We start from the raw sequence: 15,261 nt of genomic DNA, 5'->3' as shown, positions 1-15,261 counted from the left end.
AGGCCTTGACCCCTCTGGGTGTATAAGAGGCTCCAGGCTAAGGAGATGTGAAGCCTACACACACACACATACGGGCATAAATACAGCCTTGCCCTGAAAGTTCCCAGAAGAGGTTCCTGGGAGAAAGAAAGAGGAGGGAGGAGGGGAATGAGGGGGAAAAAAAAAGAACTTAATGAGGACAACTTTTTTGCAGGAGGAGGGTTGGGTCACTGAGATGCAGGAAGTTGGGGCTATGGTGTTGTGGGAGAAAGAAAAGAGGGAGGCCTGGGATCTGGCGGTAGTGGGGCGGTGGGGGGTGGGGGGTGGGTGGTGCGGTGGTGGTGTTATAATTTTCCCACCCTGTCTCATTGCAGTACAGCTACCAGGATGGACATGTAGGGAGCCAGAAACTTTCTGAACATGGGCCCCTCCGGGAATTGGATGAAAGCCTGAACACTACCCCTCCACCAAATGCTCATTCCCATTTATTCAATAAGTACTGAGCACCTACTGTATACCAGAAATTATTCTAGGAGCTGAGGAAATAGTAGTGAATTATACACAAAAAAGTCATGTACAAGTTCAAAAGTTTCCTAAATGCATCAAGTGGAACCTCAGCCCCACTCCCAAGTTGGTTCTTGGACCCCAGGCTAACATCCCTAGGGATCAGGAGAAGACTCTAGGCTGGGACTCAAGAAACCCAAGGGGCTTCTCTCCTGATTACCCATGGAACTCTGGATAAATCCTTGTGAATTCTCTGGCCTCAGTTGGTCAGTCTGTAAAATGAGGGAGTGGTTGGTTCCCAGTGAGTGGGTGATGGACCTGGAATAGGTCCCAAGCTCCTTCACACCTTCAGTCCAACAGGGATCCTGGAGAGGAGTTGTTTTTATGGAGTCTTGGCATTCTTAGTAATTTAGAATATCAGGGTTCATACATGTCAGTATCATCATTATCTCAGATGGAGAAATGGGAGTCCATCAGGGCCAGGGAAGTGACAAAAGACACACAGGGAGTCCGAGCAGTTGCCGAGGAAAGCCCTGGTCCCCCGATTCGGTGACCTGAACGTTTGTTTCCTCCTGCACACAACTCTGCTCCTTGGACTTTCTTTCCCTCGCCCTCTGCCTCTTCCAGAATCTCTCAATTACCCATTAGCACTCCACCACCCAGGCGTTTCTCTCAGACAACCTTGTTTACATGATTTTGCTCCCTGCTGGGTAAGGGATGAGTCTGGGACATGTTCTTTAAATTCCTTCCCGAGCCAGCTCCCTAGGGGCCCTCCTCCCCAACGGAGGAAGTGGACCTGCTTGAGAACGGGTAAGTTTATTAGCCAAGAGGCTGAGTTATCAACCTCTCCTGGCCGAGGGACCTCGTGCCACTTCCCTGGCCTCTTTTTAGGCCTGTTTGTCAGTTACTTGGGAAAGGGTTGAAACAGCTGTTTCTGAAGATGAAATGAACCCTAATGCTCAAGTTAGCAATAACAATGCTAATACCTGTGCAGTTGTGAGGGCTGTTGGGTGATTCGCATCATTCTAAACAGTTAACATAGATAATTCGTTATGTATTTATATTCAAGATTCTCATGCAAACCTCATAACAATCTAATAAGGAATGTGCCTTCTTATGATTCCCATTCTGTAGATGGGAATGCTGATACTCAGAGGTTAAGTCACTAGCCATACACAGCAAGTAAACTGCGGAGCTGGGATCTCACTACAGGTTACCTGGCTAGTTTCTCACGACCGGTGACAGCTCTAAACTGAGGGAGAAGGTGCATTTGGGACGCCTGAGCCCTAACTAGGACTAATTAAGACTGCTCTTTTGGAGAAGCCGCGCAGGTACGCGACGTCACGGAGGAAGGCGATGACGTCAGCCGAAGCGGGCGTGAGAACCCATATAGCCTTCTGCGAGCCGTTTAACGGTACCACCCTCTGACAGCCTCACTTCCGCCATACATTTGCATATTCATCAGAACGGGCGTCGGAGCGTCAGCGTCGACGCAGTGACGTCGTGGACCGCCACAGCGGTTCCCCCGGGGCGTACGCACGTACGTACGCACGCACGGCGAAGAGAGGGCGGGGGAGGAGGGAGCGATCTCAGGCGCCCCTCCCAGTCAGCAAGGTTGCGTGTGCCCCTTGCGACCGCCAAGATGGTGGTGGGCGCGTTCCCTATGGCGAAGCTGCTATACTTGGGCATCCGGCAGGTCAGCAAGCCGCTTGCCAACCGCATTAAGGAGGCCGCCCGCCGAAGCGAGTTCTTCAAGACCTATATCTGCCTCCCGCCGGCTCAGCGTGAGTCTGACCCCACGTCCCTCCAGCCTTTCCATTCTCTAACCCTTCTCAGGTGGTTGCTCAGGAGATGGGCTTCTGTTCACAACCAATCACAGCCCGAACCGGCAAAGTCTTGACGCCAATAGGGAGGGTTCCTTGAAGAGGGGCATACGAGTAGCCCAATAGTAAGAATGGGCATGGGGTGAAGGGCGGGACAAAGTGCCCGCGCTTGATTTGGGAATGTTAGCCAATAGAGGAAAAGAGCGCGAGAAGATTGACGTCTAGACGAGCCAATAGTGTGGGCAACGGGAGTGATTTGGGCGGGGCATGCCAGGACTGCGAGGAACTGGGGAGAGCTGAGGAAAAACTTGACGGGGTCACTTGCCAGACCATCCTTGGGTGGCTTCATTCCTCAAACTCCACCTCGTGCCTCAGATTCCCTCCCGTCTTGGGAAGTGATGGGTGGTTTTTTCATCTGTTTAGGTCATTCGTTTGTCCCAGTTGTACTCCGGGGAATAGGCCTAGGTTAGGGGCGTGGCTCGGGGCGGAGTCTGGAGTCTGGAGGCGTGACATGGGAATCTGGCTAAAGGAGTCATTTTAACTAAAGCGGACATTCATCCGTCTATTTATTAATCCACACATACACCATATTTGCTCTTCCATTCATTCAGTAGACAGGCCGTGCTGGCTTTTTGCTGGGCTGGGAGACACATTTATGATCCATCACTGTCACTCCAGAGCGGACAGGATGGTGCCAACTCCAGGGCTGAGAGACCTCCTGACCCAGGGGCGTGGGGTTGGGAAAGCTGTCTAGACTCTGGAGGAAGGCTGCCTGAGCTGAGATCCGAAGGGCATAGTAAACATTCAAAATACGGGCTACTGTGAGAAGATGATCTATGTGCTGTGGACCTGTGGGAGCAAAGAATAAGGAAATTTAACCTAATTTGCTGGGTCGGGGAACCACCATTAATCCAACTGGTACTTCATTTAGTTGGTGTTTTCTGAGTGTCTGCCCTGTGATTGGCCTTGTGCTGGGCAGTGCTGGTGAAACAGCAGGAATTAAGCCAGCCCTAGTCTGTGCCCTCATGGAACTCACAGTTGGGTGAAGACAGGCCCATCCTTCAAGGTGATGACCCAGAGTGGGCAGAGCTTGGATAAGGGAGCCCACTGGACACTTGACCTGATGTACCATTCAGGGAGAGCTTCCTGGCAGAGGAGACCTCTGGGCTGGGAACCGAAGGGTGAGGAAAATGTCACCAGACAGCACGAGGACAGGGATAATGTTGAGGGACAGGGAGGAGCGTTTGCAAAGGCCAAATGGTTAAGGGAAGCACACTTCTTTTCTTTACAAGTTTGGATGCTTAAAATTTGCTTTGTAGGGCCTGGAATTCTTAATATTTTGGTGTTTGGTCGGTTGTCTGCCAGAGTTGCAGATCGTAAAATGGAAAAGTGTTGGATTTCAGTTACCGAAATGCTTTCCTATAAGCTTTCTCATTTGATTCTCACACTGTTTTGTCCACATGTCGGGGAGGGGAAATGACTCCCTGCAGTTTATCAAAGAGAAAACTCGAGTCTTGAGAGCAGAGGAATATTGCTGAGGTCACACGTGGAGTCTGGGCCAGACTTAAACCCTGGCCCTTTAAGGCGGGACTTAAACCCTGCATTCTGGATTCCCAGAGCTGGTTTCTGTTTCCTGCCACTGCCTTTGTCACAGACACTGTGGGATGTCTAGTATTGTGGTTTAAAAAGCAGCAACTTGAGTCAAACTGACATGGGTTCCAAACTGGGTCCCCCCTTCTCAGCCAGGTGGTTTTGGGCAGGTCACTAACCCCTCTGAGGTTCAGTTTCCTCCTCTGTACAGTGGGTATTATATAACAGTGACATTTAATGGCCACTCACTTTGTGCCAGGCAGTGTGCTAAGCACTTCACAGCATTAAATCCTCACCAATTACTCAGAGTTAGACACTGTTATTATTCCTATTTTGTGTATATGCTGCATATGCATTTATGCTATAAATAATACTTATCTCATCCTGTTGTTGTGAGGAGTAAGTGAATGTATAATGGTAGGTCAGTGCATGGCTCTGAGTTGCGGCTGTCGTGTAGATGTTATGGATACAGCAGAAAAGAAAAAGCAAGACATTTTGTCTTCAGGAGACCTTACATTCTCAGCTATAGGGGAAAGCCAGACAGTAAAGAAAACAGTAAAGTGTGAAGTATATTCGATAGTACAAACTGCTCTGGAGAAAACATCAGGGATGCAGAAGGAGGAGTATTTGGGGGACGGTTGTGAAGTTTAGATAGGATTATCAGGGTGACCTCATTGACAATATGAGGGGAGGAGGGAGCAGGCAGTGCTCCCTGGGGGGAAGAGCAGTCTCCACACCTGCCAAGGCCCTGAGGTGAGCGCGCACCTGGCATGTTTGGTGACCATCAAGGAAGGCAGTGTGGCTGAACAGAGGGACAGAGTGGAGGCTGAGGGCCGAGCAGGTGGCAGGAAGGGGGCAGATCGTGCAGGCCCTGTGGGCCCCTCTGAATGGCTGGGACTCACTGGAGGGTCTGAGCAGAGGAGGGACAGGATCTGAGTCCAATTTTCATGTGATCCTTTTGGCAATCATAGGGTGAGAGTGGTTGCAGGGAGGAGATGACTGCAGGAGTCCAGGTGAGTGGAGAAGTCACTTGCCCACTGCCTCACACTCTTTCCCCAGCAACTTCTTTCTAAAATTTCACACTCCCCAAAAAATTGAAAGAAAGAATGGTATGGTCATCGGTTATATGCCCTACAACCCCTAGTTCGCTCTTATTAGCTTTCAGCAGATTTGTTTGGTTTTTGCCATCATACATGAATGTGTGAATGCATACACACAATCTTTTTTTTTTCCCCTGAAAAATTTATAAATAAGTCTTGGACATGATTCTAAACTCCTGAATATTTCAGCCTGTATTTTCTAAGAACAAAGACCTTCTATATAACACAGAAGCAGTATCACACCTCCCCTGCCCCAAGAAATTTAGCATTGATGACAATAATATTGGTGACAATATTGGTTAATATACAGCTTCTATATAATATATAGCTCATATTCTGGTCCCCAAAATGTCCTTTTTAAGCTGTTTATTATTTTTATTTTTAATTTAGAGTCAGCTCAATAATCTTGCATGGCATTTGATGATTGTGCCTCTTTAGTATCCATTAATCTATAGCAGGTTTGGCAGTCTGGCCCAATGCCTGTCTTTGTAAATAAAGTTTTATTGGAACACAACCATGTCCATTTGTTATACCTTGTCTGTGGACACAGAGATGGATTTCTATGGCCCACATATGTAAAATGGTTACTCTGTGGCTCTTCACGGAATGAATTTGCTGGCCCTCCTCTATAAGAGTATCCCTGTCCTTGTGACGTTGACTTTGGGGTAGTTGTTCCATAGTGTCCTGCACTCTGAAGTTTTCTGATTGTTTCCTCTGATTTGATTCACATTGAGCATATTTGGCAGGAACACTACAGAACACCTAAGGACATCACCTCAGCGGGCTCCTGATGTGTTTGTTCCGTCATTTGTGGTGGTAACTTGGATCCCTTGGTTAAGGTGGTGACCACTAAAAGAACCTTTCTTTTTCTCCTTAGTAATGAATAAGCAGTAGATTTATTTGAAAGGTAGCTCCCGCAGGATTTCCTGTGGATGGGGTGTGACAGGCAGTCTGGTGGAGGGGTGGGCTGAACAGAAAGCACCAGGAGCTCAGTAGGGGGAAAGGTTTGGTTGGAGATGCTGTTTGATGTTGGAATGCACTGACTTATCAGATTGACGCTTTTTGAATTATGTTGTTATATTGTCTTCATACTGCTAACTGCTGTTCACCATGGCCCCCGTCCCAGGCAACTGGAGTTTTCCAGAGCTATGGCTACTGTGTGTTCTCCCGGGTCAGGCCTCCCGAGCTGACCCACACATACAGCTACTGTATCTTTGGCTAAGATTCTTTAGACACAGAGGGTGGGCCTGGCCATGCGTCTCCTCACAGTAGAAGCTGGAGGAGTAGGTGTGTCTGCCTGAGAAAGAACAGTAAATGCACGAAGCATAAATCATCAGTGACGCACTGTGTTGGGGAGGCAACGATCTTTTTCAACCAAGATTTCTTGGGGAGAGAAAATAAAAGAGGGCAGTGATGCCAGGCAGGTTGGGGCCGTGCCTGCAAAGTGCACTGTGGGAAGAGCTGTGGGAGGTCTCTGGGCAGTGGGAAAATTCCAGTGTGTTTCCATTTAGGCCTCTGGAGAACACTGGTTATTTTTCCAGTTTACTACCCTAGTGGGCAGGATAATGAGCCCTCCCCTGCCCCGAGATGCCCACATCTTAATTCCAGGAACTTGTTGAATGTGTTACCTTACACGACAGAGGAACATTATTACGTGTATGATTGAATCAGGTGTTTGGGGAACGAGAGAGCAGCCTGAATTGTACAGGTGGGCCCAGTGTAATCACCCAGGTCCTTAGAGGTGAAAGGAGACAGGAAAGCCATCCATTTGAAGACAGAGGAGGGAGCGTGAGCCCAGGATGCTGGTGGCCTCTGGAAGCTAGAGAAGGCAGGAAAACGAATTCTTCCCTACAACCTCCAGAAAGGAGCTCTCACTTACTGACACAGAGTGTAGCCTAGTGAGAACCATTTCAGACTCCTGACCTTTGAAACTGTGGATAACAAATGCGAGTTGTTTTAAGCCACTGCTTTTGTGGTCATTTCTTACAGAAGGAATAGGAAACGAATACGCCATGTAATTCTCTCAGGCGACTGGAAGAATCTTTTCAGAAGAGCTCAGCTCTGTGGCCATTCTTAAAAGTTTTGGCTTTGGAGTTGGTTTCTGTTTTCTTTTGCTTACAAAGCAACGTGACCTAGTGTTTAAGGGCTTTACACAGCGACCATTTTTTTTTTCTCTCAGTGTTGTGCCTTGATGGGGCTCAGATGGCTGGTTCTTCTGCCCGTCTGGCCTGGTGGTCTCTCAGGGGGGTTCAGTCAGAGGGCGGCCGGGCCTGGAGTCATCAGGAGGCCCAACTGGGGTACTGGAACATCCTGTTCCCTGTCTCCATCTCAGTGTTGTCTACAGACCTCTCTTTTCCACATGTCTTTCCCCTCATGGTCTCTCAGGGCTTGCTGGAGCCGGATTTCCATGGGAGAGGGAGCAGAAGCTGCAGGCCATTACAGGGCAGGACCTGGAACCACGCAGCATCACTTCCAGCACACTCTGTTGATCCCAGCAGCTCTGGCACAGACCAGAGGGAGTGTGGGAGGGGACTACACAGGGCGATACAGACAGTCACCAAAGGCAGTTTACCACAGGGGAGACACTCCTGGCTTGGCATCTTGGCACCACTAACGAGCTTTGTGACTTTGGGCAAGCAGCTTGACCTCTCCAAGACCCCCAAATCCATGTTTGTCCGATGAGGGTGACAATAGAACTCACCTCCCAGGATTCTCGTGAGGATCCAAGAGCTAGTGGATATCAAGGCCTAGCCCAGAACGTGTGGATCTGGTCGTTAGTGTTGGCTGTGATGATCTGTTCTTATCCTGCATGGGCATTACTGTCCAGAGGCTGAACTCTGCCTCCACATAAAGGCGTCCCGCACTCAGCTTTCTGCTCTGCCATCCAGTGTGTGTCCTGGGCGAGTCCCGCTGCCTTTCTGTACCTCGGTTGCCTGTTCCGCACAGTATAGCACTTACCTCATAGGTCTGATGGGAGGATCTGTCAAGCACGCGAATACCCTTAGCACAGGCCTGGCACGTTCTAAGTCCACTGACTTAGAGTGAAATCAGTAACTTGGTTGGGTACAGTGGGCGAAAACTAGCCTCTGGAGCTGAGCTGTCTGGCTGCATGTGAATCCCAGTTCTGCCATTTTCTGTGTGGCCCCAAGGCAAGTTATTTAGCTTCTCTGGGTCGTACTTTTGTTGTCTATAAATTGTATCATTATAATTCATATTCCATGAGTTCATATATCCATAAAGCATTAAACAATGCCTGGCTCTTAAGCACTGCATAATTCTTTGTTGAATATATGGAGATGTCAGGCACCATACTGTTTTTATCATTATCATCGCCTTTGGGGGGGCTTGCAGCTATCCATTTATCATCCTAGAGTATTTTTTTAATTAAAAAAAAATTATTTGTGTATTTAGTCATTGTTTTTGGCTGCATTGGGTCTTCATTGCCATGCTCAGGCTTTCTCTAGTTGCGGTGCACGGGCTTCTCATTGTGGTGGCTTCTCTTGTTGCGGAGCACAGGCTCTGGGCTTCTCAGTAGTTGCGGCACAGGGGCTTGGCTGCCCCAAGGCATGTGGGATCTTCCCAGACCAGGGATCAAATCTGTGTCCCCTGCACTGGCAGGCAGGTTCTTAACCACTCTACCACCAGGGAAGTCCCATCGTTATCTTAATACTAAACTTTCAAGTGCATTCCTTCTCAGAGTGCACTCCCTGGTGGCCTCTTGTAGCTGAGCTGTCAGTACTTCAGGCCTCTAGGTGGTGTTGGTGTCTCTTTCCCAGTCATTCCTCACAGCCTTGCCACAGGCAGAAGAGTTGGGCCTTCCGTGTGAGCATTTCTAACTAGCACAGGGCAATTATGTTGATCTGATGGCACTGGAGGTATATTTCTGAGCAAAGAAAAGTGACAAGGTCAAAGAGAGAGAGGACAGTGTGGCTGAGTAGAGAACCTCCTATGACCCAATGCTTCCTGAAATACTTGAAGCATCCTTTGGAATGAATGGTTTGTACCTACAAGGAAGAAGAGGGACTCCTCGCAGAGCAAGGAGAAATCAAGAGCCAAGGAGGGGAGCAAGCACAGAGGCTACCTGATAGTCTGGGGACATCGACAGGTTCATGTGGCCTCAGGGACAGAGGTTCTGTTGTGGGAAAGCTGGACAGGGGACCACCTTGTGCACAACCAGCTCCCAGAGAAGGTAGCCCTCGGGGGAAGAGTAGACTGAAAATAACCCATCCTGCGAAGACACACACCCTTAGATCTAGGTAGAGATTGAAAACGTCTTCCTCAGTGAATTGGCAGCCACTGACTGTCCCTGTGTGGGTTTGAGGCTTAATTTATACTCTTTGAAAGGTCCTGGAAACAGCAGGCTGAAAATGAACATGGGTATGTGTGCCCCTAAGTACCTGGTCAGGACAAACATAAACCCTCCCTGGAGGAGGTCTCCCTCCTCTGCCTGGGCCTTGGAGAATTCCTTCAGGTAGAATTCCAGCAAATATGAGCTCATGAGAAAAAATTGTGTGTGGTACAGAGAAGCAGGCACCATGATCAAGAGTCAGCAGATACAAAATATGGCAGCTCAAGACATACAGGAATGGTCAGATGTGGATATAAAAGAGCTTGCTTATGTATGGAAAGGATGAAATAGGAGGGATACAAAAATACAAATGAGTACAATAAAAAATCACCAGGGAGTTGGGAAAAAAGCCAAATAGAGCTCCAAGAAGTGACAGAATTGACATTCACAGCCCAATAGGATTACACAAACCCCAGACTCAATACAGCTGCTGTGAAGACTGATGAGCTGAAAGTAGATGCCCTGAAGGGGAAAAAAAGTGAGGTTTGTGGGGTGCTCCCCTTAGCCACCCAGGATCCTGATTGGGTCCATCTGGGGAAGGAAGAGTTGGGCATATTTATTTTTAATATTCTTCAAAAAGGATACTCGTGTGCATGAGTGTTTGAAAACCACTTCCCTGAAGTCTATTTATAATCTCCAGAGCACTTTATCAGTTATGTTACACAGCAGCAGGCTGATGTTGGTGACTTCCAGTTGCATCATGCTCTCCTATTAAGGAAACATTTTGAGCGTTCTCCCCTAGTATGAACGTATGTATGTGTGTATATGTATGTGTGTGTGTCTGTGTGTGTGTGTGTCTGTGTGTGTGTGTGTGTGAAATGAAAAAGTGAAAGTCGCTTCGTCATGTCCGACTCTTTTCGACCCCATGGACTACACAGTCCATGGAGTTCTCCAGGCCAGAATACTGGAGTGGGTAGCCTTGCCCTTCTCCAGGGGATTGTCTCAACCCAGGGATTGAACCCAGGTCTCTCACATTTCCGGTGGATTCTTTACCAGCTGAGCCACAAGGGAAGCCCGTGTGTGTATATATATTACAATATGAAGATATATATATATATAGTTAGGAGTCATGTATAGTGCTGACATATTACTATGAATATATTATGTGCATTTAAAAACATTTAAAAATTAGGAGGGATGAAGCTAATATTTAAATAAAAATTTTTTGTTTTATGTATTCCTAGCCCCCCAAATATTTTTGCTCTCACTAAAAATATTTTCCTCTACAGACATTGTTAATGCATTTGGAAACTCTCCATGAGACCGTCTGTGAGAGTTGTGACATTCTTTGTGCACAGCTGTCACAGCTGGCAAAGACCTCACTAAGATACAGAGATCCAAAGAAGAGTGTGCTGTCAGCTGCTTTTAATCCCCCTGCTCAGTTTGCATCCCCCCCCTTCATATGCAGAGGCATTTGTTGGAATTTCCTCTTGCTGGTCTTGTTAGACGTTCAGTCCTTGGTTTCTGAGCAGGAGTCTTTAAGAAGCTCCTGTGTGAGAACTTGATTTGTAACCTGAGAATGTCCCTGGGAATCGATATGCCCAGCTGCAATGCGCTGAGTGGACAGGAGAGGGCGCCCGTGTCAGTCCTTTTGCCGTTAGGTCTGGCACCTGGGGATGCTGGCCCCTGCCAGTGGAAGGGCCCTAGAGGCCTTTTCTGGGTGTAGCTCTATATGCCTCTGGTGGTGGTTGTTGAGTCGCTTAGCCGTGTCTGACCCTTTGCAACCTCATGGACTGCAGCACACCAGGCTTCCCTGTCCCTCACTATCTGCTGGTGTTTGCTTAAATTCATGTCCATTGAGTCAGTGATTCCATCCAACCATCTCATTCTCTGCCACCCGCTTCTCCTTTTGTCTTCAGTCTTTCCCAGCATCAGGGTCTTTTCCCAGTGAGTTGGCTGTTTGCATCAAGTGGCCAAAGTATTGGAGTTTCAGCTTCAGTCCTTGCAGTGAATATTCAGGGTTGATTTATTATATGCCTGCTGCTGCTGCTGCTGCTAAGTCGCTTCAGTCGTGTCCGACTCTGTGCGACCCAGGCTCCACCATCCCTGGGATTCTCCAGGCAAGAACACTGGAGTGGGTTGCCATTTCCTTCTCCAGCGCATGAAAGTGAAAAGTGAAAGTGAAGTCGCTCAGTCGTGTCCGACTCTTTGCAACCCCATGGACTGCAGCCCATCAGGCTCCTCCATCCATGGGATTTTCCAGGCAAGAGTACTGGAGTGGGTTGCCATTGCCTTCTCCAATTATATGCCTAGTAAAGCTTAATTTCTTCTCCTTCTCTTCTTCTTCCCCCTTTTCTTACCTTTCTTCCTCCTTTTTCAAACAAACTTAACTGTGAGTTCTGACATTTTCTCCCTCTGCGCCAGAGAAACTCCTTGTCCACCACTCCTTGTTCACCTGTCCTTGAGACTCCCTGGTTAGTTCCTTAGAAACCTATCCCAATGGCTCGGCCTCCCAGGGTGTGCTCCTGTCTCTAACTGGGGTCTTAACCCTCATTTCTAGCTAATTGGTTCCTTCTCTGTTTCTGCTGCCCTGGCTCCAGCTGACCCCACATCAGACCCCTAAGCCACTGTATTTCTTCAGATTTCTTCAGATCCCCCCACTCTCTCTCTTTCCTCAGTGATCTTCCAGCTTCCAGACCCACCGTCCTGCCTTTGATGATCACACAGCCACAGTAGCTTCTTTCTGCTGAAGGCCTAGTGTGTGCTGAATTATGTGCTGTGTTTTATCTCTTTTCTTTTAAAAATTGAATCAGATTTTATTTTAAATCAGATTTTATTTTATTTTGGAATTTTAGGTTTTTTTTTCCCTCCGAAGTGTTTTGGGAGGACTTACTAAATCTGCGAAAGTAATACATGCTTATTGTGAAAGAAAGAACAAGACACAAAGTAGTTTGTGCCCATCTGGCATGAATTGGAAACCCAGCCAATAAATCTTAACCAAACCTCAAGTCTAAGGGATGTTTATTGCTGGTGGAGCAAGGTGGCCTGTGGTTGGTTCGGTGGCTTGGTGATATCATTAGGGACCTGAGGACTCTTTCTATCTTTACTATCTTGGTGTTCAGGCAATAAATCGCTCGAGGCCTCAAAGGAACTGCTGGAGTGCCAGGCATCACGCCTTTATACTGCTGTGTCCAAAGGGAGGAAGTGTGTGTGTGTTCATGTGTGTGTTTATATGTGGGATGGGGGTTCTAGAGAAATGAGAGAAGGCCCTGCAAGGAGAAAAATATTTTCCCAGAAGCCCCCAGGGGACTCCCCTTACTGCTGATTGACCAGAATTGAGTCATAGTCTCTAGCTATCTGGGAAGGTCATGGTGGTCAATTGATATAGCTTCTGGACTCTAATGCCAGGCGTGTGCTTGGTCGCTCCATCGTGTCTGACTCCGTGGACTGCAGCACGCCAGGCTTCCCTGTCCTTCACCATCTTCTGGAGCTTGCCAGGCTCATCTGTCCTGGGGATTCTCCAGGCAAGAATACTGGAGTGGGTTTCCATGCCCTCCTCCAGGGGATCTTCCCCACCCAGGGATTGAGCACAGCTCTTCTGCATTCCAGGCACATTCTTTACCAGCTGAGCTACCAGGGAAGCCCGTTGGCCGGAGAAAATGGAGTTAATAAGACAGTAAAGAATGGTACAAAGTGAACACCAAAGTTCTCGCCCTTCTATATGTTGAATTTATTTCACCATGCCCCATGAGGTAGATCTCCATCACTGACACAGCTAAACAGATGGAGAAACTGAGCAGAGCAGCTGTGCAACCTGCCCAAGGGCACGCGGGTGCCGAGTGGCAGAGCTGGGACCCGACTGTCTGGTTCCAGTTTGCACCCAGTGTGTTCAGCCTCATTCCTAGTCTCTGCAGGCAGCCTGGCTGAATCTCCCACTGGACAGTTCATTCATGCACAAGCCTTGACTGTGCCAACATCCCCACAAGCCAGGGTTTATGACCCATTTTGAAAAAGAGGAACTGGACAAAGTCAAGGAGCATTAGTTCCTCCTCGAGGGCTGTAGATAGTATTCTTTGCGATGTCCTGTGAACTGTTTTGCAGGTACTGAAACCCCCACCAGGTGGGAGACGTTAACTGTATGCTGCCCACAAGCATGCAGACCCCAGACTGGTTGGAATCAGAAGACTGATGATGTTGGCCCCGGATTACCTCAACACCAACCAACCCGAAGAATGTCCACCAGCTGATCATGCACCCCACCTTCCCCCTGCCTCATTCTGTCTGTAAAAACCTTTCCTTGAAAGCCATCAGGGAGTCTTTGCCTGGACTGCTTGCTTGGTGCCCTACAATAAACACTGCTTTCCTTAACGACAAAAAAAAAAAAAGAGGAAATGGAGGTGTAGAGAGGTTGAGAAATGTCTGCAAGCTCACGCAGCATGCAAGTAGCAGATCCAGAACTTGAATCCGGGAACTTAGAGCCCACTAAACTCTTAGCCTCTGGTAGCTGCTTCCCTTATGTCTCTTACATCCCCAGATGCCTTCTGTACTAAGTTAAGTTGTACAGACTCTCCAGATCTGGGCAGGGAGTAGAAGTGGAATTATATTCTGGGACCAGGACTCGCTTCGGTCCATTAGGCATCTGTATACTTGACTCATTCCGTCTTTATCTGGTGCCAACTGTGTGCTGGGAGCTATTCTAGGAGGTGTGACAAACAACAGAACAGGCACAAGACGCTCCTCAGGAGCTCACATTTGAAGTACTGGTTACCTGCCTAGCGACTCCAGGGCTCAGGGAGGTCGTTCCTCCCAGGGTGAGCCTCAGTGGTGCAGCTTGGGTCACGTCCCTGGCCCTGAGCCAGTGCCTTTGGCCTGGGAATGCCGTGCTCCGATTGGCCAGCCTGAGGGCGGGGTTAACCCCTAAGAAATGTTTTAGACCCAGAGTGTGGGACATGAGATTCGCCAAGGTGCTGGAAAGACAGAACCAGCTGTGTTTCCTGTGGTGTCTGGTGCGTCACCGCTGTCTCCAGAGGCAGTGAAGAGGGACGGGACCAGGTTTGCCAGACAAGGTTCCCGCTTGAGGCAGCACAAGTCTGTGAACACCTGGAGCGCTGTCGGGGCGCACTTTCAACTGGCTGGAACGCAGCCAGCAAAAGGGCAGCGGGCCCAGGGACTGGCTCAAAGCTGTGTTTACTCTAAATAGTAATTTCTTAACTGATGATAATAGTTCTCATTTATTATGCTTTCTGTGATCTCAACAAATGATATTAACCACCTGATTAGGGAGTTTATGTGATTGTCCTGGTTGTATGAGTGACGAAATAGCCCAGAGACCGTTAAGTTCCCCAAGGCAACACTGAATAAGAAATCAAGCCTCACGGGCTCCCAAACTCCTCCTCTCACATTTAGTTACAAATATTTGATTATCTGCATATTACGTATTGAAGTACAACACAGTATACAGTGCAATACAGATCTAAAGCTTAGTAAAGATGTATAGTTTAATGAGCATTAACGAATGCATATGCCCATATAATCAACATTCAAGATATAAAACATTTCCATCACTCTGGGAGAAATTCCTTTCTTTCCGGCTCTGTTGCCCTGTATGACTCCTCTCACTGTAAATTAACTTTGTTGTAGTTTTAGTCGCTAAATTGTGTCCAGCTCTTTGGACTGTAGCCCGTCAGGCTCCTCTGTCTGTGGGATTTTCCAGGTAAGAATCCTGGAGAGGGTTCCCATTTCCGTCTCCAGGGGATTTTCCTGACCCAGGGCTTGAACCCACGTCTCCTGCATTGGCAGGTGGATTCTTTACCTGTGAGCCACCAGGGAAGCCCATAGATTACCTTTATGTATTGTTAGATGTCATGTAAATGGAATCACACAGGAATGAAGCTCATGTCTAGCTTTCCTTCACAAGATGCTTTTGAGATGTTTCGTGTTGCTGTATGTATCAGTTCATTTTTTAAAATTGCTTTGA

At 48.1% G+C, this 15,261-nt stretch overlaps 1 protein-coding gene across 2 annotated transcripts in view; it reads left to right on the top strand.

Annotated features, from left to right (window-relative positions):
* The first annotated feature begins 2,087 nt into the window (after positions 1-2,087).
* OPA3 (outer mitochondrial membrane lipid metabolism regulator OPA3) overlaps positions 2,088-15,261 on the top strand; it is a 67,769-nt gene continuing 54,595 nt past the window's right edge. For both annotated transcript variants that reach the window (XM_004015321.5, XM_012190552.4), the window contains exon 1: positions 2,088-2,267. In XM_004015321.5, the coding sequence (XP_004015370.1) occupies positions 2,126-2,267 (142 nt within the window). In that variant the 5' untranslated portion in view covers positions 2,088-2,125. The remainder of the gene's footprint in view (positions 2,268-15,261) is intronic.

This window comes from Ovis aries, chromosome 14 (assembly GCF_016772045.2).
Source record: "Ovis aries strain OAR_USU_Benz2616 breed Rambouillet chromosome 14, ARS-UI_Ramb_v3.0, whole genome shotgun sequence".
Lineage (NCBI taxonomy): Eukaryota > Metazoa > Chordata > Mammalia > Artiodactyla > Bovidae > Ovis > Ovis aries.
This window is presented reverse-complemented; position numbering and strand designations above follow the sequence as displayed.